General features: G+C 55.8%; 3 protein-coding genes across 20 annotated transcripts; 2 read left to right on the top strand and 1 right to left on the bottom strand.

Annotated features, from left to right (window-relative positions):
• Positions 1–2,859: 2,859 nt before the first annotated feature.
• On the bottom strand, positions 2,860–7,800 carry gcm2 (GCM transcription factor 2). 3 transcript variants are annotated; one of them, XM_086020021.1, is made up of 8 exons: positions 7,536–7,800; positions 5,898–5,961; positions 5,644–5,832; positions 5,424–5,536; positions 5,103–5,228; positions 4,761–5,017; positions 4,460–4,691; positions 2,860–3,687 (listed from the first exon to the last, which is right to left on the bottom strand). In XM_086020021.1, the coding sequence occupies exons 1-8, from the start codon at positions 7,626–7,628 to the stop codon at positions 3,598–3,600; spliced, it is 1,164 nt and encodes a 387-aa protein (XP_085876147.1). In that variant the 5' UTR covers positions 7,629–7,800; the 3' UTR covers positions 2,860–3,597. The 3 variants fall into 3 exon arrangements, with proteins under 3 accessions (XP_085876147.1, XP_085876146.1, XP_085876144.1); XM_086020020.1 differs by having other exon boundaries at positions 2,860–3,858; positions 5,151–5,228; positions 7,536–7,799; XM_086020018.1 differs by having other exon boundaries at positions 2,860–3,858; positions 7,536–7,794.
• Positions 7,801–8,470: 670 nt separating this feature from the next.
• Positions 8,471–17,124, top strand: sycp2l (synaptonemal complex protein 2-like). Of its 13 annotated transcripts, none has more exons than XM_086020013.1 (25): positions 8,489–8,914; positions 9,839–9,958; positions 10,055–10,168; positions 10,274–10,375; positions 10,442–10,466; positions 10,617–10,696; positions 10,773–10,861; positions 10,951–10,985; positions 11,113–11,252; positions 12,593–12,645; positions 12,782–12,827; positions 12,903–12,995; positions 13,070–13,142; positions 13,228–13,391; positions 14,016–14,115; positions 14,210–14,259; positions 14,400–14,508; positions 14,616–14,695; positions 14,773–14,815; positions 15,118–15,219; positions 15,994–16,157; positions 16,255–16,349; positions 16,434–16,533; positions 16,847–16,905; positions 16,989–17,124. In XM_086020013.1, the coding sequence occupies exons 1-25, from the start codon at positions 8,807–8,809 to the stop codon at positions 17,035–17,037; spliced, it is 2,193 nt and encodes a 730-aa protein (XP_085876139.1). In that variant the 5' UTR covers positions 8,489–8,806; the 3' UTR covers positions 17,038–17,124. The 13 variants fall into 13 exon arrangements, 11 of the variants coding, with proteins under 11 accessions (XP_085876134.1, XP_085876133.1, XP_085876136.1 ...); XM_086020014.1 differs by having other exon boundaries at positions 11,113–11,255; positions 13,246–13,391; XM_086020012.1 differs by having other exon boundaries at positions 8,491–8,914; positions 11,113–11,255.
• Positions 17,125–17,287: 163 nt separating this feature from the next.
• Positions 17,288–21,611, top strand: LOC147126997 (guanine nucleotide-binding protein G(olf) subunit alpha-like). Of its 4 annotated transcripts, XM_086020023.1 has the most exons (12): positions 17,288–17,933; positions 18,178–18,250; positions 18,951–19,005; positions 19,126–19,245; positions 19,605–19,702; positions 19,827–19,881; positions 19,952–20,025; positions 20,119–20,177; positions 20,267–20,387; positions 20,484–20,614; positions 20,690–20,757; positions 20,840–21,611. In XM_086020023.1, the coding sequence occupies exons 1-12, from the start codon at positions 17,798–17,800 to the stop codon at positions 20,984–20,986; spliced, it is 1,137 nt and encodes a 378-aa protein (XP_085876149.1). In that variant the 5' UTR covers positions 17,288–17,797; the 3' UTR covers positions 20,987–21,611. The 4 variants fall into 4 exon arrangements, with proteins under 4 accessions (XP_085876149.1, XP_085876148.1, XP_085876150.1 ...); XM_086020022.1 differs by having other exon boundaries at positions 20,484–20,757; XM_086020024.1 differs by lacking the exon at positions 19,126–19,245 and having other exon boundaries at positions 20,484–20,757.
• Positions 21,612–21,839: the final 228 nt, after the last annotated feature.

Below are 21,839 nucleotides of genomic sequence, written 5' to 3'. Positions count from 1 at the left end.
GGCGGGCTTGGGAAACGGCCCCCGTTTGCAGGGCCAAGTCCTGACACCGGCGCCGCAATTGAGCCGGATTTCATTTGGGGGCGCGCGACCTGTGAAGAAGAGCTCTTTTCAAAGGAAGGCCCGCTCAGCAAGGGAGACGCGGTCGCCCCTTCCTTTGCTCCGCTGCGGCTCGCAAAAGCGCCGCCGCTCAGCTGTTGCCGACTTGAGTCGTCCGTCGTCAGGAAGCGGCGGCCGCCGTCGCCCGTGCGGCCCTTTCACAATGAAAGCCACGAGCGCTCTTGAGTTGGGGCCGCCTTTCATCAGGACCACTCGCCAACATGGCCGCCACCTGCTCACCTCCTCCGCCAAACCTCAAAAGCACTTGACGGCCTTTCATCTCTTTGCATTTCCGTGGCCGCGGCGCAATCGTTCTGTCGAATGAGGCCCGTGACATCGCCGCATGCAGTCTGGCAAACAAAATGGCCAGCGCGATCCAGCCGCTCTCCACTTCGGGGTCGGAGGAGCTGGTCCGGCCGGGGCCGGCCCTCCCTCCCTCCCTCCCTCCCTCCCTCCCTCGCTGCATCTTATTTGGCAAGTGACAAGTGGCAAGTTTTGAACACGGAATTTATCCAAATAATAACAATAAGCAGAGGAGAAGGCTAGCCGGCAGGCGGGGGCGCGCGGAGCGGCCCGCAACGACAAAGTCAGCCCGCAAGCCGTACTTTCTCCTGGCTTTTGTTGTCGTCGCTGCGCCCCGCCGGGTTGAAACCCGGGTTGGTTTCCCGGCCGCCTGGGCTTCACCCGCGGGCTTCGGCTTTTGCTGACGTCACGCACGTCGCCGTGGGGCCTTCCTCCAAAGTGCAAAAGTGGCAGCGGGCGGGGCTCTTCCCTGGTGTGACCGACCGCGTGCGTGGCATTGGGCTAGCCGCTAGCCGGCTAGCTCGCATTCCCGACGCGGGTCGGCGAGCGTGACACGCGCGGCATCCATCATGTGACGCGCCGCTGTCTGCGGCGCAGGTGAGTGGAGAAGATGACATGTTTATTCAGCAGCTTCCTGTCTTCAGACCATGCAGGCGACCCGCTGTCTCCTTCAGGTGGCTGGAGATCGCGCGTGTCACGCTCAGACCTGTCCCGTCCTGAGCTCTCATCAAAGATAAACTTCAACATAAACCCACTTCATTCTTCTTCACTCAGCCGCTAACTTCCTGTTCTGTCAAAACACTCGCGCACACGCCCGGTCCCAGGTGGGCGCCCCGGACCGGGGCCGGCGTCTCGTACGGCTTGAGCGCAAGAAGAAGTCTTCCCCGGGTGGGGAAAACATTGCGGCCTTTGTCAACGCGGCGGGTGCCCCTGGTGATTTGGGGAGCGGCTCGCCAAAGGCCGGGCCCGACGGCCGGAGGTTTGCGGCCGAGGCCCGGCCCGAGTCGGAGCCGAGCTCGCGAGCTGCTCCGGCGGCGCTGCTCGCGAGCTTGGCCGCCAGCGCGGCGTTCGCCTCCGTTCCCGTCCATCGGATGCTAGCGTGCGGCTATTTGCCACTGCGCAGCTAGCTGACGAGCTTGAACATTCGGCCGTCTTTTGTTGCGGCTTTGCGTTTTGCCGTCCGCTCCGCTGACAAATAAAGAGCTGGAGGCAAGCGCACCGTGCCAACCGAAAGGAAGAATGAATTCACGCCGGTCCCAGCAACGGCGACTTTGGCCCTTTTTGCCATCGCCCGTTTCCCTGGAAGCCGGCCGATGCGGCGGCCAAGAAAGACGGCAGCTGTTTCGTTTGAAACGTCCCGCGAGCTCCTCAGCTTGTTTTGGATGCCGTTGAGCTTGAACTTGAGCATGGCCCAACTTTGTCGCCGACGTCGCACCGCAAGCGAGAGGACGCGCTGGGCACCCGCCCGGGCGGAGACGGAGCTGGCGCGGCCGGCTCGCCCGCTCTCAGGGCACCGAGGACCCGCTCCAGCCCCCTCCTGGGAGCCGTCTCGCTCTTCCGGCATGTCCTTCATCTGACCTCGGGATGTTAACATTTCACGTAGGCGCGCGCGCGCGCGCGCACACACACACACACACACCCCCACCGTGTCGTGTGTGTGTGTGCGTATGTGTCTTTGATGTGAGTGTGTCTTGTTGATGTTGGCATCCATGTTGAGAGAGGAAGATGAAAAGCGCCATCATGCTGGTACTGGTTCTGGACGTCTACGTGATGAGACGCTGATGAGACGCTCCGATACGCGCAGATGATACGATTACAGCCAAAACTGGTCCGGCCAGTCGGAGTTGGGGTGGCGGGGGGCGGGGCAGGCAAGCCGAGGCGAGGCGAGGGGATCACGCGAGTTCTTGTCCACAGCACTCTTTGTTCACAACAACCTTTTCATTCCAAATCAAGTGACAAATTGATGAAGATGATGAAGTTGACGTCACGGCAGTCATCGGTGGGCGGAGAGGGGGTGTTAGATGATGATTTACTTAACCGAGAAGATTTGCGTGTGAAAAGTCCGTGATGAAGATCAGCAGAGGAGGAGAAGATGAGAAGATAAGAACATGTTGCTGAAAGGATAGAATGACTGCAGAGACACGCGTGCGTGCGTGCGTGCGTGCGTGCGTGCGTGCGTGCGTCGGACGGACGGACGCTTTTCTGTGTGTGTGCGCGCGCGCAGTCCATGCGTGTCCTTCCTCCAGGTGGACGTCTTGCCGCACAAGCGAGCCGAGCCAATCCGGTGCGGCGCGGCGCGGCGCGCCTTTTCCTCCCGCTCGCACCTGGCCCGTGCACGTACCTGGCGCCTCCGCCGGCCTCCGGGCGACCTCGAATCGCGTCACCTGCGCCTGACCTTCAACTCACGGGGAGCTGCGAGCGAGCACGCCTCCAATGGAGCTTAGTGACAGACACCGGCGCTTCCTGTCCACACACGTTTATTACGCACGCACATTGGGTGCGCTCATGCGCACGCGCGATCTGCTCGTCACGGTTTAGTGCGCGCACGCATTCCGGACCAAACACTTGACTCACTCTCAGCTTTTCGTCCTCTGCAAGGTCGAAGACAACACAACCGGCAAGCGTGCGTGTGTGTGCGTGTGCCTGTACGTGGTGGCCGTCACCATTTGAAGGCAGTGAGAACATGATTTGATGATCAATAAATAGGACAAATGACATGCGAGGGTCCTCGTGATGAATGACAGGTTGGCCGCTCCCAGCAAAACATCGCAAAGGCTTTGGAGACCAAATTGTTGTCGCTACGCTTTTGTCAACCAAGGTGAAATGTTGAACGCGACATGCTAGCGTGGAGCAAGTCGAGGCTAGCATGGTGCGTGGGCGCATACATTCAACATGCTAACTTGGCAACTTGCTGGCAGATGGCGCCCATGTTAACCTCACCAAAGAGCAAAGAGTTTTTGTCCATCCCCTTAATGTTCGGGTGTTGTTGTTCCCCCCCCCGCCCCCCCACCCCCCAATTTCCAGAATAGCGAGGGTCGCCGCCACACAGGAAAAGGCAGCAAATGTTTTTCTTGAAATCAGTCTCCATCCAATGGTGTGACATTTTGTTCTGCAGGGAGCCCAAAAGCGTCCCGAGCTGCCGTTTTCCAGTTCAGTCGTCACGGTAACGGAGGTAACGAGGTGCGCGTCCACGCCGCGTCAGTAGTCGTCGTAGCGGAACGTGTTGCCGTAGCCGTAGCGATAGTCATAGGCGTCGGCCCGCTCCGTTTTGGTCTGCACGACTTCGGGCTGAAATGAAAGAGACTTGATGACGCCGCCGCTCTCGTCCGTCACCTTCACTTCGGCCGAGTACGCCGCCGCCGACGACTCGTCCAGCAGCGACGAGCAGCCGGGGTGCCCGGACTGAACTTTGGGGCAGGGCTGGTAGGCGGCGCCCTTCGGGCACGGCTGGTAGGACACCTGAGGACCGGCGGCACAATCAGCTACACGCAATGGCTCATCAACTCCAAACACGCCGAACATCGACCGGACATCAAATCTACGCGGATCGAATATGGACGTCCGCATCATTGCGACGCGGATCCAACAACTACGTCTCCATCGACTCTCGCCGACTCCCGAATCCCAAACGTCGACGCTGAGCGCGAGGCTCTAAAGCGGGGGTGCCCAAGTCCAGTCCTCTAGCCCCTATCCAGCCTCTTTTAGACGTCGACCTCCTCACACCGACGCACCCGAGTCACGTGATCGGCATCGTTATCAGGCTTGCGCAAGGCTCGCCGATAAGCCGATCATTTGAATCCGGGAGACATCGAAAACAAGTCGGACCGGGTCTCCAGGGGACCGGACTCGGGCACCCCTAATGGGCCAGCTGCTGCAGTAAGATGTAAAACAAGGGTGTCAAATCCAGACGCCTACAAGAAACTGACATCGACACCAACGTCGCCGACTCTCGTGGGACACCCGGACAGTTTGATGCATTCTGGATTGGGGACTCAACGCGGATCTACACTGACTGCAAATGTGAAAGATGCTTCAGCGTGTAGAGTTTGTGTCAACTGACTTTGGTCGTGGTGGTGATGATGGTCTGCAGCGCAGCCGGAGAAGCCGGGGGGTTTCCCGGGTAGCGGCACGGATAGTCCGGGCTGTAATAATGGTGGTTGTCGCCGTAGGGACCGGAACTCTTCAGGAGATCCTTCCAGCCCGGTTTTGGCAGCGGCGGATCGAAGGAGGCGGAGGACGACGTGAGAGGAGCGGACGCTGAGGACGTCGGACAGCCGAGGACCGGAGCCACCCTGCAAAGGTCAACGATCGGTTTAGCCCGTTCGCTCCGCCGGGATCTGCTCGAAAGCGGGTTGGGCTACCTGGGATCGCAGAGTTCTGAGGTGACGGGATAGGAGGGTGAGGTCAGGTAACCTTGGAACTCGTACCCAGGTCGACCCACGTAGAGTCTGGGACTGGCTGTCTTTTGCAGGCCGGCGGAAGTCTCTCCCAGTGCGTTGTGGTGGTTGTAGTAGGGTTCCGTGCTTTGGAACGCCGGGTAATGCTGAGGGAAGCTCGGCTCGATAAAGGAGATCCGGTCCGCCGGCTCCACGCAGGAGAGTAGGGCAGGGCCGAGAGTCTGAAACCACGTCGACGACGACGGCGACGGCAACAATAAGCACCAGGACAGCAACCTGGAGCGCTCGGTCCTCGTTTTAGTCTACCTGGGATTCAACGAGGCGTCGTTTCGGTGCGAACGGCGGCGAGCTTACTCGTCTTTTTACCGAACTTCTCCTGGCCTCCGTCTCGGACTTGGACTCCGGTCTCGGGTGGTCGTGAACCCCTTTGGCCTGAAGGAGCACAGTGGTGCACCGCAGTAAGAGAAGCAGACCCCAAACAGGGAGGCCGGCCATCTCAGCAAGAGATCAGCTGACATTTTCAACCAAATCGAAATCGCTTTCTCCCCCCCCCCCGTCATGGAGCCGGTGCCCTGTTGACACTGTACACACACAGGCGCGCACACACACACGCCGACACAAACGCACCTGGAAGAAGATGGCTTTTCCGTCCACTCTCCAGAAGTTGGTGACGGGGTAGCCGCTGTGCCCTCGACACGGGAGCAGCTCCAGAGCGCCGCTGCAACTGGGACAAACTTTCTCTGGACCAGAACGCGAAAAGGAAAGAAGGCAAGGCGGCAAAATGACAAGGCGGCAAAATGACAAGGCGGCAAAGGTCCCGCTCGCGGGGGCGCTGCTCAAGCCTCACTCTGCTGCTTCTGCCGCGCCTTGTCGCAGATGGCGGGCCGCAGTTGCAGTCGGGAACCGTCGGGCAGCGCGCAGCCCCGAGAGCAAACCACCACGCCCAAACACGACTTCTTCAGGATCTGACAGTTGTGGTTGTTGGTGTTCCTCATGGCCCAGCCCGACAGGTGGCGCTGCGCGTTCTTGTCCTCGGCTGAAAAGAGCGTCGGCTTAGCACGCGGCGTAGTAGCGCGACATCGCCTGCGTTCCCCTGCTCACCGCTGTAGATGTAACGCACGTAACCGTCCGTCCACTCCTGGAAGGCGTCATACTGCTTCGCGTCCTGCAAATGGTCATTAGCCGTTAGCACGTTAGCCACAAAGAGCATCAAAGCCAGCGAGCCGTCCCTTTTCCAGAGCGCTTGTCGTCGTTGGTGTTGCGGGCCAACCGGAAACGGTCCCCGCTGGCCGCGAGTCATCGGTAGGGTCGACTCGGGAACTTGGCGCGCACAGACAAACGTCGGACCGCTCATCGGTCGCTCACGTACGCGCAAGCGATCCCGGAGGACACTTTGTGGTCTTCAATCAAGCTAACGTGCAGCTAACATGTTCTGGGAAGGTGAACGTGCTGGGGAACCCACGCAAAGTACACACGGGAAGGCTGAAGGCCGCATTCCCGCCCACAATGCCAGAACTGAACTGTGAGGCCCACGTTCTGGCAACTATGACAAATTCAAACAACAAAGTCAGTGGAAGGAAAAGCGGGAGCAATGCGAGCGTGAGCCCCTCGCCACTCGTGTCACGGCTCCTCTCGTACGCAGCAGACGCATATATGCACTACATTATACTATACGGTATACACAGTATATATATATATATATATATATATATATAGGGTATAGTATAGTATATATAGTATATATATATAAGTATATACATAAATATATATATACAAGTATATATATATATATAGAGAGAGAGAGATAGCTATACATACTCCAAGAAAAAACATAGACGCTCCATTTTCAATTGAAAGATATTGATCAGTCATGTGCTGCATGTTTGTGTGCTTGTGTGTATGCATGTGAGCGTGTGTGTGTGCGCAAATTCACGCTTGTTGTTTAAACAGTCAAAACTGGTTTTTATATTTTGTTCCCAGTGAAACCAAAACACTTGCACACACACACACACACACACACACACAAGCCTCAGCAAAGCCTGTCGTGTGCCAAATGTGTTTCATTGAACATTTCATCCAAAATGTATTTCATCGTCTTCTGCAATGACAACAACAACAATTATATTGATAATAATAATAGTAATGAGGGTCGCAAAACTTGTTTTTTTTGAGGACACAATATGACATTTCCAACACGTCGTGAAGACGAGCATTTGCTTGTGTATTTTCAAACAAAACATGTGTCGTATGGACGATTCCACCGGTCAACAAATGTTGACTATTGTTTTGCAATCCGAGATACAGGAAAACTTTTGTCGGGAGTTTTTTGCACTTAATCTGCCCTCATGTTTTTCCCTCAGGTTTTCATAATAATAAAAAAAGAATCAATATATAAAAACAACAATATAAACGGATACATTGCGCGAAAAGGTCATACCGCAGGAGCTATAAAGTACGAGGCATGGTGGAATCCGTATTGTGCAAGCTTTTAGAGGTCAACCAAAAAATGAAAATATTTTCCAAAATGTGCGAGAGAAGAAAAGTCGGGCCATTCAAAACAATACACATCAAGCCATCTCTGATTCAAATATGCCATCTTATTTCCAACATTTGACTCTTTTGGTGTTTTGGGGAGAAGCCTGCGTGATTTTGATCCAATTGTGTGAAAGAAATGCAGATTGCTTGTATCCCATTTTCACGCCATCAGTCAATAATGATGAAAAATGAGGAAATGACGACCTGCGGCAGTTTGGGGTCGTTGATGTCCCAAGTGGACTTCATGCCGAAGGAGCACACGCAGTCGGCCTCCTGGCGATCCTCCGCTCCAGACATCTTCAAACTGCTCCTGAGCTTGATCTCGGTCCTGCTCCTCCTGCCGCTTTCACGTGCTCGTGCGCGGGGAGCCTTTGCAAAAGATGATCACTTCGCTGCAACTCGCCCGACGATTCACTCGCGACCAAAAAGAAGGTGAAACGCTCAACACACTCCTGGGGGAGGGACCTGTGTGTGGTGGGGGGGGGGGGCATGTGTGTGCCTGCGTGAGTGCGTGAGTGCGTGAGTGCGTGAGTGCGTGAGTGAGTGAGTGAGTGAGTGAGTGAGTGAGTGAGTGAGGGTATATATATGACTGTGTGCATCGTGTGAGTGCGCGTGTATGTGTGTGTGAGCGTGTAGTGATGTTGTGGAAACAAGGAAATGTTTATCCCAAAACAAACAAGTCATTAGTCATCAATTACAGAAAGTGTGTGTGAAAATGGTGTGTTACAATGTTGCAGTTCCACAGAAATGAAATGGTGTAAGTAGGGTGGATGAATTTGCTATCCTAAAACTTCTTGAAACATGTTTGACACGCCGATGTCTCCCTGAAATGTGTTCAGACGCTCACACACTCACACCCGCACACACACGCGCGCACGCTTCCCATTAGCGCACTCTTGCATTCAGTGTACAGACAAACGTGGATGTTAAGTTGCACTGTCAACGTACGCGCGCGGGAAGTGTCACTTGTGAAACTCGACATTAGCATGAGCATCTTCACTAAAATGAATGTGTGCATGTCATTGAGATTTGATTCATTGCCATCTTCTGTTCTGATAACAACAACAACGATAATAATAATAGAAATTGGCGCAGTCATCATCCCCAAAGAAGCCAAAGAACAAGCAGGAGACAGAGTGAGTTCATCCTTTGGATGCTCATTGAGCTGAAGTCTCACGCGAGGAGGGCTCAGGTGCGGAACTCTTGCACACTTGTGGTCCGTTACTATGATTGGAGTTTGCGAAGGAGGACGTGCAAAGTCGGCAAGTTGAAGAATGAAAAGGGACTGAAAATGTCAAGTCTGACGAGCGTTGAAGCGAGCGATGCGCGTGCGTCAACTTTCGTTGAAAGCCTTTTGCAAATCATTTGTTCAATCGTTCACTTGCACTGCGTGTGCTTTCTTCTTCGGAAGCGCGCTTGCGTTTGCCTACTTGGGGTGCGCACGCAAGTCGTGCGTGAACGTGCACGCCGCATAAATGCCGCTGCTGTCTCGCCTCCCTCCTTCCCTCCCGCCCCGCCTCCCCCCTCGCCCAACTAGTGACCAAGAGCTGCAGCTGCGAGAAGGACGCCGACTCATCATCATGGTACGAACCAAGCGACGCGGTGCCTTCGCATTACTCGCTCATTCTTATCCTCGTCCTCGTTGTTCGGGTCAGTTTTGCCTTCCGTCTTCTGACTTGTTTATTGGCCTTAAATATGCGACTTTGGGGCTGTCAAAGTCGCGTGGCGTGGCGTGGCGTGGCGTGGCGTGGCGTGGCGTGGCGTGGCGTGGCGTGGCGTGGCGTGGCGTGGCGTGGCGTGGCGTGCCGTGCCGTGCCGTGCCGTGCCGTGCCGTGCCGTGCCGTGCCGTGCCGTGGCGTGGCGTCACGTCACGTCGCCCTGCGTCGCGTGGCGTGAATGAATTGAACGGCCTTGCTTTCAAATGGTGACGGCTATCATCGGTTGCCATTTCAAGCGCAAGCCCGGCAAGATGCTGCGCGCGTCGGCCGGTTTTCTTCTCAAGTGTGGCTGCTGGCTGCGAACGTCAAAGCAGTTGGTCAAAGTCAGAGCTTGAGCGCCCTCTGCCTGTGCGTGTCCGTTCATGGCCGCTGTCGACCGGCACTTTGTTTAGCCGAGTGGGTCGCGCGGTTTGCCTCGCAATCAGGCCAACGTCTTCCTACATTTGGGAGAATTCTTGGGAGAAAGAGGGGAAAAAAAAGAACCTCGTGCAAAACGCAAAAGCCGTCCGCGCGCAAAGGCCACAGTCTGGATAGGACCGCGAGCTCAGAAGTGTGAGACGGACGATATTAGACAGGGCTTTGGCCTGAACACAAAAACAAAGCGAGCGGTGAATTTTTCAGTGAATGACAGAGGAACGGTAAAAAAGAAATCAATCAGTAGAGAAAAATTGGAGCCGATCGTGATTGGCCGTAGCCCAAAGTGTTGTTGCGGCTGCGCGACGGCAACGCGGCGGCCCTCGTCTCGTCGGCTGAGACGGCTGTCAGTCACTCTCCCGAAACGTGCGCTAGCTGGAGATGGAGATGGAGGCGTGTCTGACCCGCGGAGACTCGTCTCGATTGGCTCGTGTGCTTCGCGACGAAGGCGTCAACGGGAGCACGCTCACCCGACTGGGCCTGTTGGTCCGGAAGGTACGGCCGCACTTGCCCACACGATATGTGACATCATCATCATCATCGTCATCATCATCATCACATTCTACAAGCATCACTTTGTGTGCCGCGCAGCAGTTGAGCTTGGCCGACTTTGGCCGCTTGGATGTGGTCCTGAAGTCTTTGGAGATTCTGGTGGACAACAGAGACCTCAACGAGGCCCTGGTCGGTCTCGGAATCACGCACCAAGTGAGACGCCAATGTGATTGTCTTCGATGTACGCGCTGTCAAATCCGGCGGGCGTGATGTCATCAGCCGGCGTGACCGTGTCACGATGTCACGCTTCGCGCTTAGGTGCTGTCTTGGTTCCAAACACTGCGCGAGCTTCTGACCTCCGGATGCCCGAGAAGCTCGGCGCAGCTGCCGCCGATTGAAAGCTTCTACGACTTCCTGCTGGTGAGGTGCACGATGGCGGGGCCGTCTGCGTTGCCACGACAACATCTTTGCGCCTCTGTCTTTCAGCTGCTGAGCCGCTCGCGTCTTCCAGGTTGGTCATGTGAGAGCTCACGTGACGAAAAGCCACGTGAGCTCACTCCGTCTGTCCGTCTGTCCGTCTGTCCGTCTGTCCGTCTGTCCGTCTGTCCGTCTGTCCGTCTGTCCGTCCGTCCGTCCGTCCGTCCGTCCGCCCGCCCGCCAGCCTTGGAACTGTCGTTGATCCTCCTGGAGCTGCTGCACACGCTGCTGGAATCGCAGCTCCACTTCAGTGTCCGACTGGAGGTACGAGCGGATGACGACTGTGACCGCCGCGAACGTGTTTTCGTCATTTGCCGCCTGCGGTGTTTGCGGCGCTCAGGCGGTGAGGACCTTCAACAGCATCCTGGATTGTCTGGGCAGAGATGAGAGGAGGCGCGTCCAGTCGGAGCGAATGCTCCTGCAGACCATGTGAGTACTCGCCGATTGCGCGCATCCATTCCAGGATGCTTCTGCGTTCCGTTAGTGGACTCTGACTCAACCGGTTGACGCGTCCGCAGGCCGCAGGTGGTGGCGACCATTCAGACAGTCGGAGGTGAGCGGCGTGCGCGGGCCTGCGCAAATCCAGAGAGGCCGACTGCAGCTCTGATGAATGAATGGGTTTTGTTGGACAACGGGGATCTCGCCTCCCTGTGAGCCCCACCAGTTGTGTCTGTGTGCAGACTACGAGCTGCAGGTGAGCCTGTCGGAGGCCTTGTGTCGTCTGACTCCCCGGAAGGAGCGAGTCCAGCGAGCCAATCGGTGGTTCTCCTGCGCTGACATCTCCAACGCCTTCTGTCACATCAAAGACACGGACTTTGAGGTGGTCAGTGTTCAACCGCTCCTTCGGGCCTCTCTGCCTCGGCGTTACGCGTTCGCCGCGGCCCGCTCGGCGTCCTGGAAGGGGGAGTCGCGCCATCTGCGGCGCCCTTGTCCTCAGAGGTGGGCGTTTTCCGAACCTGTTGCCGGTCCGTCGTCCGGCGCTTCGTCTCTTTTTCAAGCCCAACCGAATTGTCATGGTCCGTCGCGTTACTTTAAGCGCGCTTCCGTCAGTCGACATCCAAGGTCCGCCCGTCCCGGGGGAGGAAAAAAGGCCCAACAAATGAAACCATCCAAGATGTGAAGCGATTTGAGGAAAGCAGTACATGGAGTGCACTACGTACATCGGGGGTCTTCAATCGTGTTCCTCGGTGTCCTGCCCTGCCTGTCTTCCATCTGTCCTTGCTGCAACACGCGCCTGATTCAAATGACCAGGATCGTTATCCAGCTTCTGCAGACCTCTGGTGAATATCTGTAGCAGGGAGGGACGCAAAACAGGCGGGACGCCGGTCCTCGAGGAACGCGATTGAAGACTCCCGACGTCATCGTCATGCGTCATCGTGTGTCGGCTTGCTGCTCAAACGTAACCTTTGACATCTCGCGTGGCCTGCGCTTCTTGCCAATCTATTCAAGTGTTCAGCGGGAAGCTGCTGGCGCTCCAAGTTTGACATGAAAGCTTTGCTTCCCTTCACCACAACGCCGTGTCACGTTGTTGGCAAAAGTACAATCCTGGTGGATTCAAATGCTTCCTAGTCCATGTGCAAACTGAACTCCAGTACCCATCACAATGAAGCCATGTGGAATTTTCTCAGACAAATGTCGTCTTCTGCCTTTTAGCGGGTGGCAAACAACTTTTGGTGAATTACTGCCATCTTGTGAAATGGAGTGTGGGCTTGCAAAATGGCCTTTCGCAACCTCCTAACCCCGCACTTTCCAAAAGTAACGATCGAAATGTCCAACTGAACTCACAAGAAGTTCTTGGTGTTCAAAGCTCCTTTTGTACTTGTGAGTCAGCCTGACCAAGTCTGGCCCAATGCAGTCTGGGTGGCGTCTCCGTCTCTCGTCAGCAAAATGATGGACTGCGAGGTCCTTTCGGCTAGCGACGATTACACAGGCGGATGAAAATCCACTTGAGTGCAAAAAGGTCCGACGGAATGCCCGCCTCTGCTTATTTTTGCCCTCCTGTGGGGTTCTTTGCCAACTGTGGGCCTGTGAAGCTCTTTGCGGCTCTTTTGTCAGGAAGGGTGGCATCAATGCACTTGGCCGGACTTGACTGGTCCCTGTTTTTTTTTTTCTGACCCCTTTGTCTGCTTCTGTCTTGTGCGTGGCCCGTGCGACTGCAAGGATTGTCGGCGTTTCCTCAACTTCCTCAACGACCGCCAAGGCGGCGCGAGAAGGTGAGCGAGCGATCGAGTGAGTGAGAGAGAGAGAGAGAGAGAGAGACGGACGGACGGACGGACGGGCGTGCGCGCGCCCCGACGCTTTTTGCTTTCCGCTTTGTGCTCGGCTGACTCGGGTTGTTTGGCGCGTCAGGGTTTGGACCTTCCCGTGCAACAGAGCCTTCTTGGAGAGCGCAGAGGTCGAAAGCAGACGCGGCCCAGCCGTAGTTTGGGCTCCTGTGTTCACTCTGACTCCTCCTCCTCCTCCCCTTCAGCTCTGTCGCCCCAAGGATGAAAAATTGGATGAGTTCTGGGTAGACTTCAACTTAGGCTCACAATGCATCAGCTTTTTCATCGACCTTCCTCAGGTACTTGTGACGCACGTTCGCTGCGTTGTGTGTGTCGTACGAGTGCGTGTGTGTGTGTGTGTGATGCGTTTCAGGGCTTCCTGTGGGGTTCCGTGCACCTACTCAAGGAAGAGGTGGAGCGGTTCCAGTTCGAGGTCCAGCAGGACGGTGCGTTTCAGGGCCGGCAAACATTCACCGTCACAAGCCGAGGTTCTCGTCTCAAAGGTTTTGTCCGGGCTAAATCTGCTCCAAGTGTTTACTTTCCCCGAAGGCGGCGTGGCTCAGGCGGTCCTCAGTGTCCATCTGAAGGTTCCCATCACGCACCTGAGCAGCAAAGGCCACAGAGTCAAGCTGCTCTTCCGGCCGGAGCTGCTCGGAGAGCTGGAGGCGGCGGCTGCGAGGGTCTTCGCCGCAGAGGTGGGGGACTCGGGTCACCCGCCCGCATCCCGCTCCAATTGAGCTCACCCGTTTCAAGGCTTGCGACTCACCAGTGACGTGACTTGACGGGTCGTGCCGCTTTACAATTGAAAATCTCCTTTTTCAACTCGGTGCGCCGTTTGTTTGCTCTTTGAAACGTCTTTTTCCGCGTAGCGTGCACACATGTGGCGAACGACACGAGCGCAGAGGGCACCTCGTCGGTCAAGACGATCGATTACACGCGGCGTCGCGGACGCGGCATTTGATCGGATAGGGAAAAGGCCGATGCCAATGCGCAAGGTTGACGGGTCAACGAGTCAAATCTCCCGTCACGAGAAAGGCCACAGAGACGGACGGCTAAGCTACGTCGACGGTACTGTTAAGCTCACGGAGGGCAGCGCCGAACGTGAGCTAAGCTTCCAGTCATTCAACTGGGAAGACATGAAAGCGAGAGACAAAACGGTGACCGGCCGCTTTCAAGTTGAAGGTTTCCGCTTTTGACTTCCTTGCGAGGCGCACGTCCAGGTTGCGACCGCAGTCGTGCGCTTGGCGGCCGAGCGCACGCGTTCGCTGCCGCCTTCGGCCGTTTTGCGGAGCGGCCGGCTCATTTGTTTGTTTCGGCAGGAATGCGACAAAGCTACGGGTGGTGGAGCCCAGGCCTCGCCCTCCGCGACAAGACCACTGGGCCGAATCTACAGGAAGAAGCCGCCCGCTCAACTGAAAGGTGGGCGTGTCCCTACAAAATGAAGCACCCCCCCCACCCCCATCGCGATCACTATGGCGCGCCGTCCGACTGACGCCCGTCCGCCTTTGCGCAGTTCTTCCACTCTCGTCCCCGAGCAGCGGTGACGAGGCCTCCGTTACCACGGTAACCATTTGACCACATCATAATCGCGAGTGTTGCTAATCTGTCTTTGGGCTGGCTGATGACTCAGAGGCATTTTTTATTTGTATTCTTTTGCATGACAACATTTTCAAAAATGATTTGGTCACAGCTTTCATTTGCAGGCTAAATTGTCCTTTTGTCTTGGACGCTTGATCCCCGACCAGACTTGTCGAAGCAGAGCAGCGATTCTCTTCGATCAAGTCGTACACTCGACGCCGTTGAAAGTCTCCGGTGAGATCAGCGGCGGACGACGCGCGTCCGCAGCGACGTCATGGAAACGCCACTTCCTGATCGAATGTAACATTTGGATCTTTTCATGAAAAACTGGCTAATTGCAGGTGTTGACGTGGGGGCGGAGCCTGATATCTTTCATGAGGAGAACTTGGACTTTGGAGAAAGCATTTCCCCCGTAACAAAGGTGCTGTTTCAAAGCGAAGCCGATGCTTCCTTCCCGTCAAGCGAAGGGGTCGAGTGTTGACTTTGCAATGTTTGCAGGACGCTTCCTGTGTGAGTCGGAAGCGAGCGGCTCCAGATTCAGGTGCCGAACTCTCCACGAATCCTTGAGTCTGTAATGGTATCCCAATGTGGTGGCCTGTTCAAGATTGGAAGGGGGAGGGCACACGTGAGAGTTGCCGTTGCGGCGCTATTCCAGGTGGTGGTGGTGGTGGTGGTATCGCTCACATTTTATTTTCCACACGCCGTCGCCCACGCCGTCCGCGGGCGCTTTTGTTTGGACTCCAGTGCACGTCGAATGCTTTAGTTTACCTTCCAAAGCCGCTATGTACACTTGGAAGGAAGCTCAATGTGTTACTAATGAGCCTTCTCATTTGCTCGGGGAAGGTTACCTATCTGACCAATGTGACGCTCCGAGGAAGCCTGGAGGCGCTCAGCCTGGGGGGCCTCAAGATGGGGCGTCGCGGCCCGCCGGGCTTCAGCCTGCAGGTACACCTTTTTTGGTGGTTTCTTGAGAACACAGTACAGTGAGCAACGCCAGCACGGGCGTCACGTCCCTGACGCTGCCCCGAGTGATCACGATGATCAAAATATCGCTGTCGAACCAGGGGTGTCCCGCTCTGTCGCGCGCGGCGCCACCACCGCACCGTAGTTCGGCTTTCCGGCATCCAACCGCCTACGGAAAAGCTCACCTCGGCATGTCGTGACATTTGCATTTTTGCCAACGTTTGGAATCACATCACATGACTTGAGTGTTGGTAGCGAAAGAAGTGCTTACAAAAACGTGCAACGGAGTTGGCGAGAAACATGGAGCTGATACACTTTGTTTGCTCTCGGCGGCGGCGTGAAACCCTGTGGTGGCCATTTGGTCACAGGCCGTCCCTTTAGTCTGGACAGAAATGAAACCGATTGTTTTTTTGAACCTCCACTGATTCGAAATCTAAGTAGCTACAATTTGATGTGACCTAGCTTTGGTTGTTCAGCAGACCCCGCGGGGTCCCCTTGGACTCGTTTTTGCGGCGTTTGGTCCGCCACACACCGCAAGGGCGTCCAGTGAAGGAATTGACGGGGGTGCAGCGTTGCTGCGGCCGCTTCACATTGGTCTTGCCGAGCACAGCCGCCTTGGTATCACAAATGAGATTGAAGATGTGATTTGTTCAAAGTCCAATTGACGCACGCCGTTTGACGTCTTGCAGTGTCCAGACTCGACCGCTAGCTCATAAATGCCCGCTATCGGCCTGCCTGATTGTCATTCTCCTAAAGGGGGATTAGCGAAGGAGGCGGCGGAAGCACGTGACGTTGAAAAGCCACCCTGGGAAGGGGAGGAGCCTGTGAAACTGCAGGGGGCGGAGCCACAGCTAGACATGACTTCCAGCATCCAAAACGCTTTTGACGTCTTCAAAAGAAACCTGGAGCAGCATTACAACGTCAGGCTTGTCCGCGACTTCTTCATCCATTAGGGGAAATCCGTCCGTCGTTACGACCAATCTGATTGGCTTTCAACAAGCTGCAATTTTCTCGCAGGACTGCCGGCAGAAGGTTCAAGCCCAAATTCTCCTGTCGCCCAAAGAATATCAGCAACACGTCACCTCGCTCTTCAGTGACATCCGTCAACACAGGTCGCGACCCCGCCCACAACATCTGCCCTTCGACACGGTACAGACCGCCGTACGCCTGTTCACCGTGCGCTTGTGCGCTTGTAGGCTGGTTCTGCTTCACAACTTTGAGAAGTCTGTGTCGGATCATCTCAAGTGTTTGGAGGAAACGTCGGCGTATCTTAACAACATGTACTCACAGATCCAGGTAACGATGGGAACCAAAAGCTCAATTATTCAACTCGTCACTTTCACGTTGTGAATGTAATTATCCTTCCGTTCGTGCGATGTAATGAGTCTCAACCTCAGACCGGATTCTGACCAGGTCCAAATCTGGTTGAGCAAAGATCTACACCTGATTGCGACCAGATGCCGAGTGTATCCAGACCAGATTTACATCATCGGATTCGGAGCACACATTGATCTCATTCCCAACTTTTTCAGTTCTGATTCAGAATATATCCAGACCTGAATGAGAAGCGATGGCCACGCACAAATGCATCTTTTTCTCCCCCCCCCAGGGTTTCTTCCAGTCGGAGAAGCGCCGACTGTCCGACTTTTGTGAACAGCACCAGCTGAGGCGAGTGTGACCTTTGACCCAGTTGAAGCGGGCCTGGCGGCCGGTCTAAAGCTTGCGGCGCGCGTGTGTCTGTGTCGCCGCAGGTTGAGGGCCTCGGACGGCGCGGGAGCCGAGCCTGCGTCCGGCCAATGAGGATCTGCGGATGCCATCGATCCCTTTTGGGTCGTTCACTTGATTTCTATCTTTCTTGTGTTTGTAAATAAAAGTACGTCAGCAGCAGTCAACTGTTGTGTGTTCCTGAACTAGCAGCTGACCGGCATCACGCTGAGCCAAAAGGAAAAAGTCGGTCAAGTTGACCCTCCGCGCTTCCGTCGTTCAAATGCGTCAGACCCGAGACGGATCCAGACAACTTTTATTTGTCCCTCAACAGGCAACCCATTGGTAGCTTCCCAGTTTCCACTCACACCCCCAGTTAGTGGATGCTAATGGTGATGATAAACATGCAAGAGAAGAGGGTGATAAGATAAGATAAGATAAGATGGCGGCGATTCAGCCGGGTCGCTGCGCGGCTCAGGATGTCGGCTTTAGATGACGCCAGATGATGCCAACGCCTCTTTGTCTATTTGTACCCTGATGGATGCGCCAAGGTGAATAAGGTAACGTTCAAGATGACGCAGGTGAAGGCCGCCGCCCGGTTGTCAAGGAGCAGCAAGCGCGTGTCGCAGTCGGAGAAAACAGCGAATCCCCAAAGAGAAGCCGCCCGTGGCGTCACGAGGCGGCGCAGGCGAGTCTGCTGAGATTCTGCCGAGTCTCTGTTGGCTCTTTAGTGCGCAAAGATCGGCGGGATGCGGACGCCCTCCGCCTGAAGGACCCGTCTCGGATGGACAGACTCGGAGGCGCAGATTCTTGAGACGGAAGCGCTTGGCGATTGCGGCCTTTTGCTCGGACAGACATGGGCTGTCTGGGAGGCAAGACGGACGAAGAGCGACTGGATGAGAGAGTCAAACGAGAAGCCAACAAAAAGATTGACAGACAACTGCAGAAGGAGCGTCAAGCGTATAAGGCCACGCACAGGCTGCTACTGCTGGGTCAGAGCCCGTCTCAGCTCCCGTCCGTCCGTCCGTCCTCTCGTCCGTTTGCCTGTCTCGCTAGCTTTCTGCCATCCTGACTTGCTCGCCGTCCGTCTCGCTGACCTGTCTTTCTCTCTCATGGCCCGTCTGTCGCATTGCTGTCTGTGCTTCTGAATTGCTGTCAGTCTGCGCGCAAAGCCGCGTGTCTCACGGCGTGTGCGTGCCTGCCTGCCTGCCTGCGTGCGTGCGTGCGTGCGTGCAGGAGCGGGCGAGTCCGGGAAGAGCACCATCGTCAAGCAGATGAGGATTCTTCATGTTGACGGCTTCAATGCTGAGTGAGTCCCGTTCAAGGTTTTTGGAAATTGGCATTTGAACTTGAAATTGAAGATTGTGAGTTGAATGGCGGCGACTGGAGTCTTGCCGCTTGTTGGAGACATTTCAGCTGGCGCCCCGAAGCCGCCTTCGTTGCAAAACGTCAAGCGCGCTCTCGTTGCATTTGTGTCGCTGGCGATGGACGGCGGCGCGCGTCCCCGACGTGCAAATGCGGCGCTCGCTCACTTCAATGCCGAAGCGCGAGACGCTCTCGTTTGACGAGCACCAGCTAACTTGTCGAACGTTTCAAAGAAAGCGGGAAGACCCTCCGGACGTTGCCCCTCCCTCACCGGGCCCTTTTTTTGTTTTGGTCTGACCGTTTGGCCGCCCGTCTGCACTTTGACGATTGGCCTGAAGCGTTTTCTCAACTCTGCGGAAGTACACAAATAAATCCCTTTTGGGGGGGCCAAGGAACGTGCTGGGACGTTGCTCGTCTGACCTCTTTGCAGAAAGACCAAAGCGCCCTCAAAGATGGCCGCCGCCAACAAATACACCCCCACGCCCCTGCGACCTCCGCTGGGACGCACGCACGCACGCACACACACACACACACACCGGGAAGGTCTTCAACAAGCAAGAAGAGTCCGGTTGGCTCCGTTCAACTTGTGCAGACTAGATTGTGATCAACAAAGTGCTTTTTTGCTTGTTTTTTTTATCTTCTAGAGAGAAGCAGCAGAAGATTCAAGACATCAGGAAGAATGTCAAGGACGCCATCGTGGTAGGTTACATGACCTCTGATCACATCGGCTGCTGAGTGACGGCACGCGCTCTGATATTGTGCGTGCGTGCGTGCGTGCGTGTGTGTGTGTGTGCGTGCGTGCGTGCGTGCGTGTGTCAGACTATCGTGTCGGCCATGAGCGTGTTGACTCCGCCCATGCCTCTGGGTGACCCTGGCAACCAGTTCCGAGTTGACTACATCAAGGGCATCGCGCCTCTGTCTGACTTTGAATACACAGAGGTAACACACGCATGGTCGCGCGCGCACGCATGCACGCACGCACGCACACACACACACACAAACACGCGCGCGCACACACACACAATGTTACAGATGCTTGAAGGAAGCCACCTGGAGACTTGTTGTTTGTTGTCAGCACGTTAATGAGCTGCTCAAATGAGACATCTTGGGAGTCAGACCACAAAGGAGCAGACGCACACACAGGTGCGCGCGCGCATGCGTCACCTGTGCCTTTGTTGTTTGCACATCTCTCAGGACACGAAAAAAGACAACAGGTGTCTCGAAACTCTCGTTCTACGTGCGTGCGCGTGACACGCGCAGACGCGCACACAATGACACCCAATCTCTCTCTCTCTTAGGAGTTTTTTGAGCATGCTCAGAAGCTTTGGGAGGACGACGGCGTGAAGGCGTGCTATGAACGCGCCAACGAGTACCAGCTGATTGACTGCGCTCAGTAGTAAGACACGCGCACACACTTATAAAGCCCCCCGCCCAATTTCGCTGTCAATCCCAACTCTGTGTGTGTGTGTGTGTGTGTGCGTGCGCGCGCGTGCGTGCGCGTGCCTGCGCGCGCGCCGTAGCTTCTTGGACCGTTTGGACTCTGTGAGAAGGGTGGACTACACCCCCACCGACCAGGTAATCCGACTGTGCGACCGCGAGCGCTCCTCGTCGCGATAGGCCCACTCAGTCCGGTCTTCTCCTCAAGGATCTGTTGCGCTGCCGAGTTCTGACGTCAGGGATTTTCGAAACCAGGTTTCAAGTGGACAAGGTCAACTTCCAGTGAGTGTCTTTGGCCCCGCCCCTTCTGTCCACACCAACCAGTCAGCTGCTTCTAATGCCACCTGTGTATGTGCGCGCGCTCGCGTACTGTAGTATGTTTGATGTGGGCGGACAGAGGGATGAACGCAGGAAGTGGATTCAGTGTTTCAATGGTAAGGGACGCGCGCACCATACGATCCGATCCAACTTTTCTTGACGCGCGCCCCGCCGCATGCGTGCCTCTGTTCGATTGGTCACGCAGACGTGACGGCCATCATCTTCGTGGCTGCCAGTAGCAGCTACAACATGGTGATCCGGGAAGACAACTCCACCAATCGACTGCAGGAGTCACTGGACCTCTTCACATCCATTTGGACCAACAGGTCGTCTGCCGATTGGCTGCGCTTCACCCCGCCCGCCCGCCCGCTCGCTCACTCAACGGCTCGCGTTAAGGTGGCCTGCTCTGTGATTGGCTGCAGGTTTTTGAAGACCATCTCCGTCATCTTGTTCCTCAACAAGCAGGATGTGCTCGCCGACAAAATATTGGCAGGCAAATCCAAACTGGAGGACTATTTCCCAGAATACTGCAGCTACGCGCTTCCTCCTGATGGTACCGCACGCACGCACGCACGCGCACGGGACGGAAGTTACTGTTGTGTGTGTGTGTGTGTGTGTGTGTTTCCAGCTGTTCCAGATGCGGATGAAGATGCCAGGGTGTCCAGAGCAAAATTCTTCATCAGACATGAGTTTCTGGTGAGGAAACAAACGTTCAAATAGGGCCATGAATATCAAATATAGCTTTAAAGACGCGCGTGCCCGTTTGTGTATTTGTCAGAGGATCAGCACGGCGAGCGGCGACGGCAAACATTATTGCTATCCACACTTCACGTGCGCCGTGGACACAGAAAACATTCGCCGAGTGTTTAACGACTGCCGGGACATCATCCAGCGCATGCACCTGCGACAGTACGAGCTCCTCTGATTGGCCAGGTGGCCCTAAGACTAGTCCCCGCCCGCTTCCTGAACCAAGCCAGCTCATACGTAGACAGTGGTCGTCAACCAGTGCGGAAAATGATCCCCCCACCCCCCCCCCGCCTGCTCCCTTCATTCACTGGCCCAAAAATCTAGCGAGCGTGCATGCGCTCGTCCACGTTTGGCTGCGACGTGCTGACGGGCAAGCGAAGGCAACTGGCAAGCATCTTCCGCCAGGTGGCAGAAGCGAGCCACTTGCCGCGCCGCTTTAGTTTGCTGATGTGCCGTCACATTTCTTCCTGGCAAGTCTGGTTGCTCGACGTCGGCCCAATAAAGGTCGGGCAACACTCATGCCAATAAAAGGGGCCAGCGACAAGCAGCAGCAGCCGCAGCCGCAGGCGCAGCCGCAGGCGCAGCCGCCGCCAGTTCTCTCTCACGCCAAGCCGGGCCGCCGACCAGCGCTTGCACGGGCAACCTGCTCTAGATGGTCTGATAGAAGTCATTCGCTAGTTGACGCTTTATGTCTACCTTAGAGACGTGCGTGTCGATATATGTTTAGTAGGCTGCTTGTGCTTGTACCTCCGAGTTGTTCTGCTAAATTGTCCAAGTGAAATAAAAGCAGCTGTGGTTCTCCATTCTTCGGCTGTGTGTGTTTGAAAGTGCTCTTGAACTCTACACGAGCCCTTCAGCTTCCCTTTTCTTAAAAAGTCGACCTGAAAAAAAAGTCTGCCTGTAATTTCACGTTGGATTTTGGGGCGTTCGGGAGGCGACGCAGTCTTCATGGCAGCGCCGATTGGCTGAACGGGGTGTCTGTCAGCGTTACGGGGCGGGGCCTGGGGCGGGAGTTCGCCCTAGAGAAAAAA

Source organism: Filicampus tigris, chromosome 21, assembly GCF_054856515.1.
Source record: "Filicampus tigris isolate MCC_2025a chromosome 21, RoL_Ftig_1.0, whole genome shotgun sequence".
NCBI classification, from domain to species: Eukaryota; Metazoa; Chordata; class Actinopteri; order Syngnathiformes; family Syngnathidae; genus Filicampus; species Filicampus tigris.
Note: the sequence above shows the minus strand (reverse complement) of the source record. Positions and strands in the feature narration are given on the sequence as shown.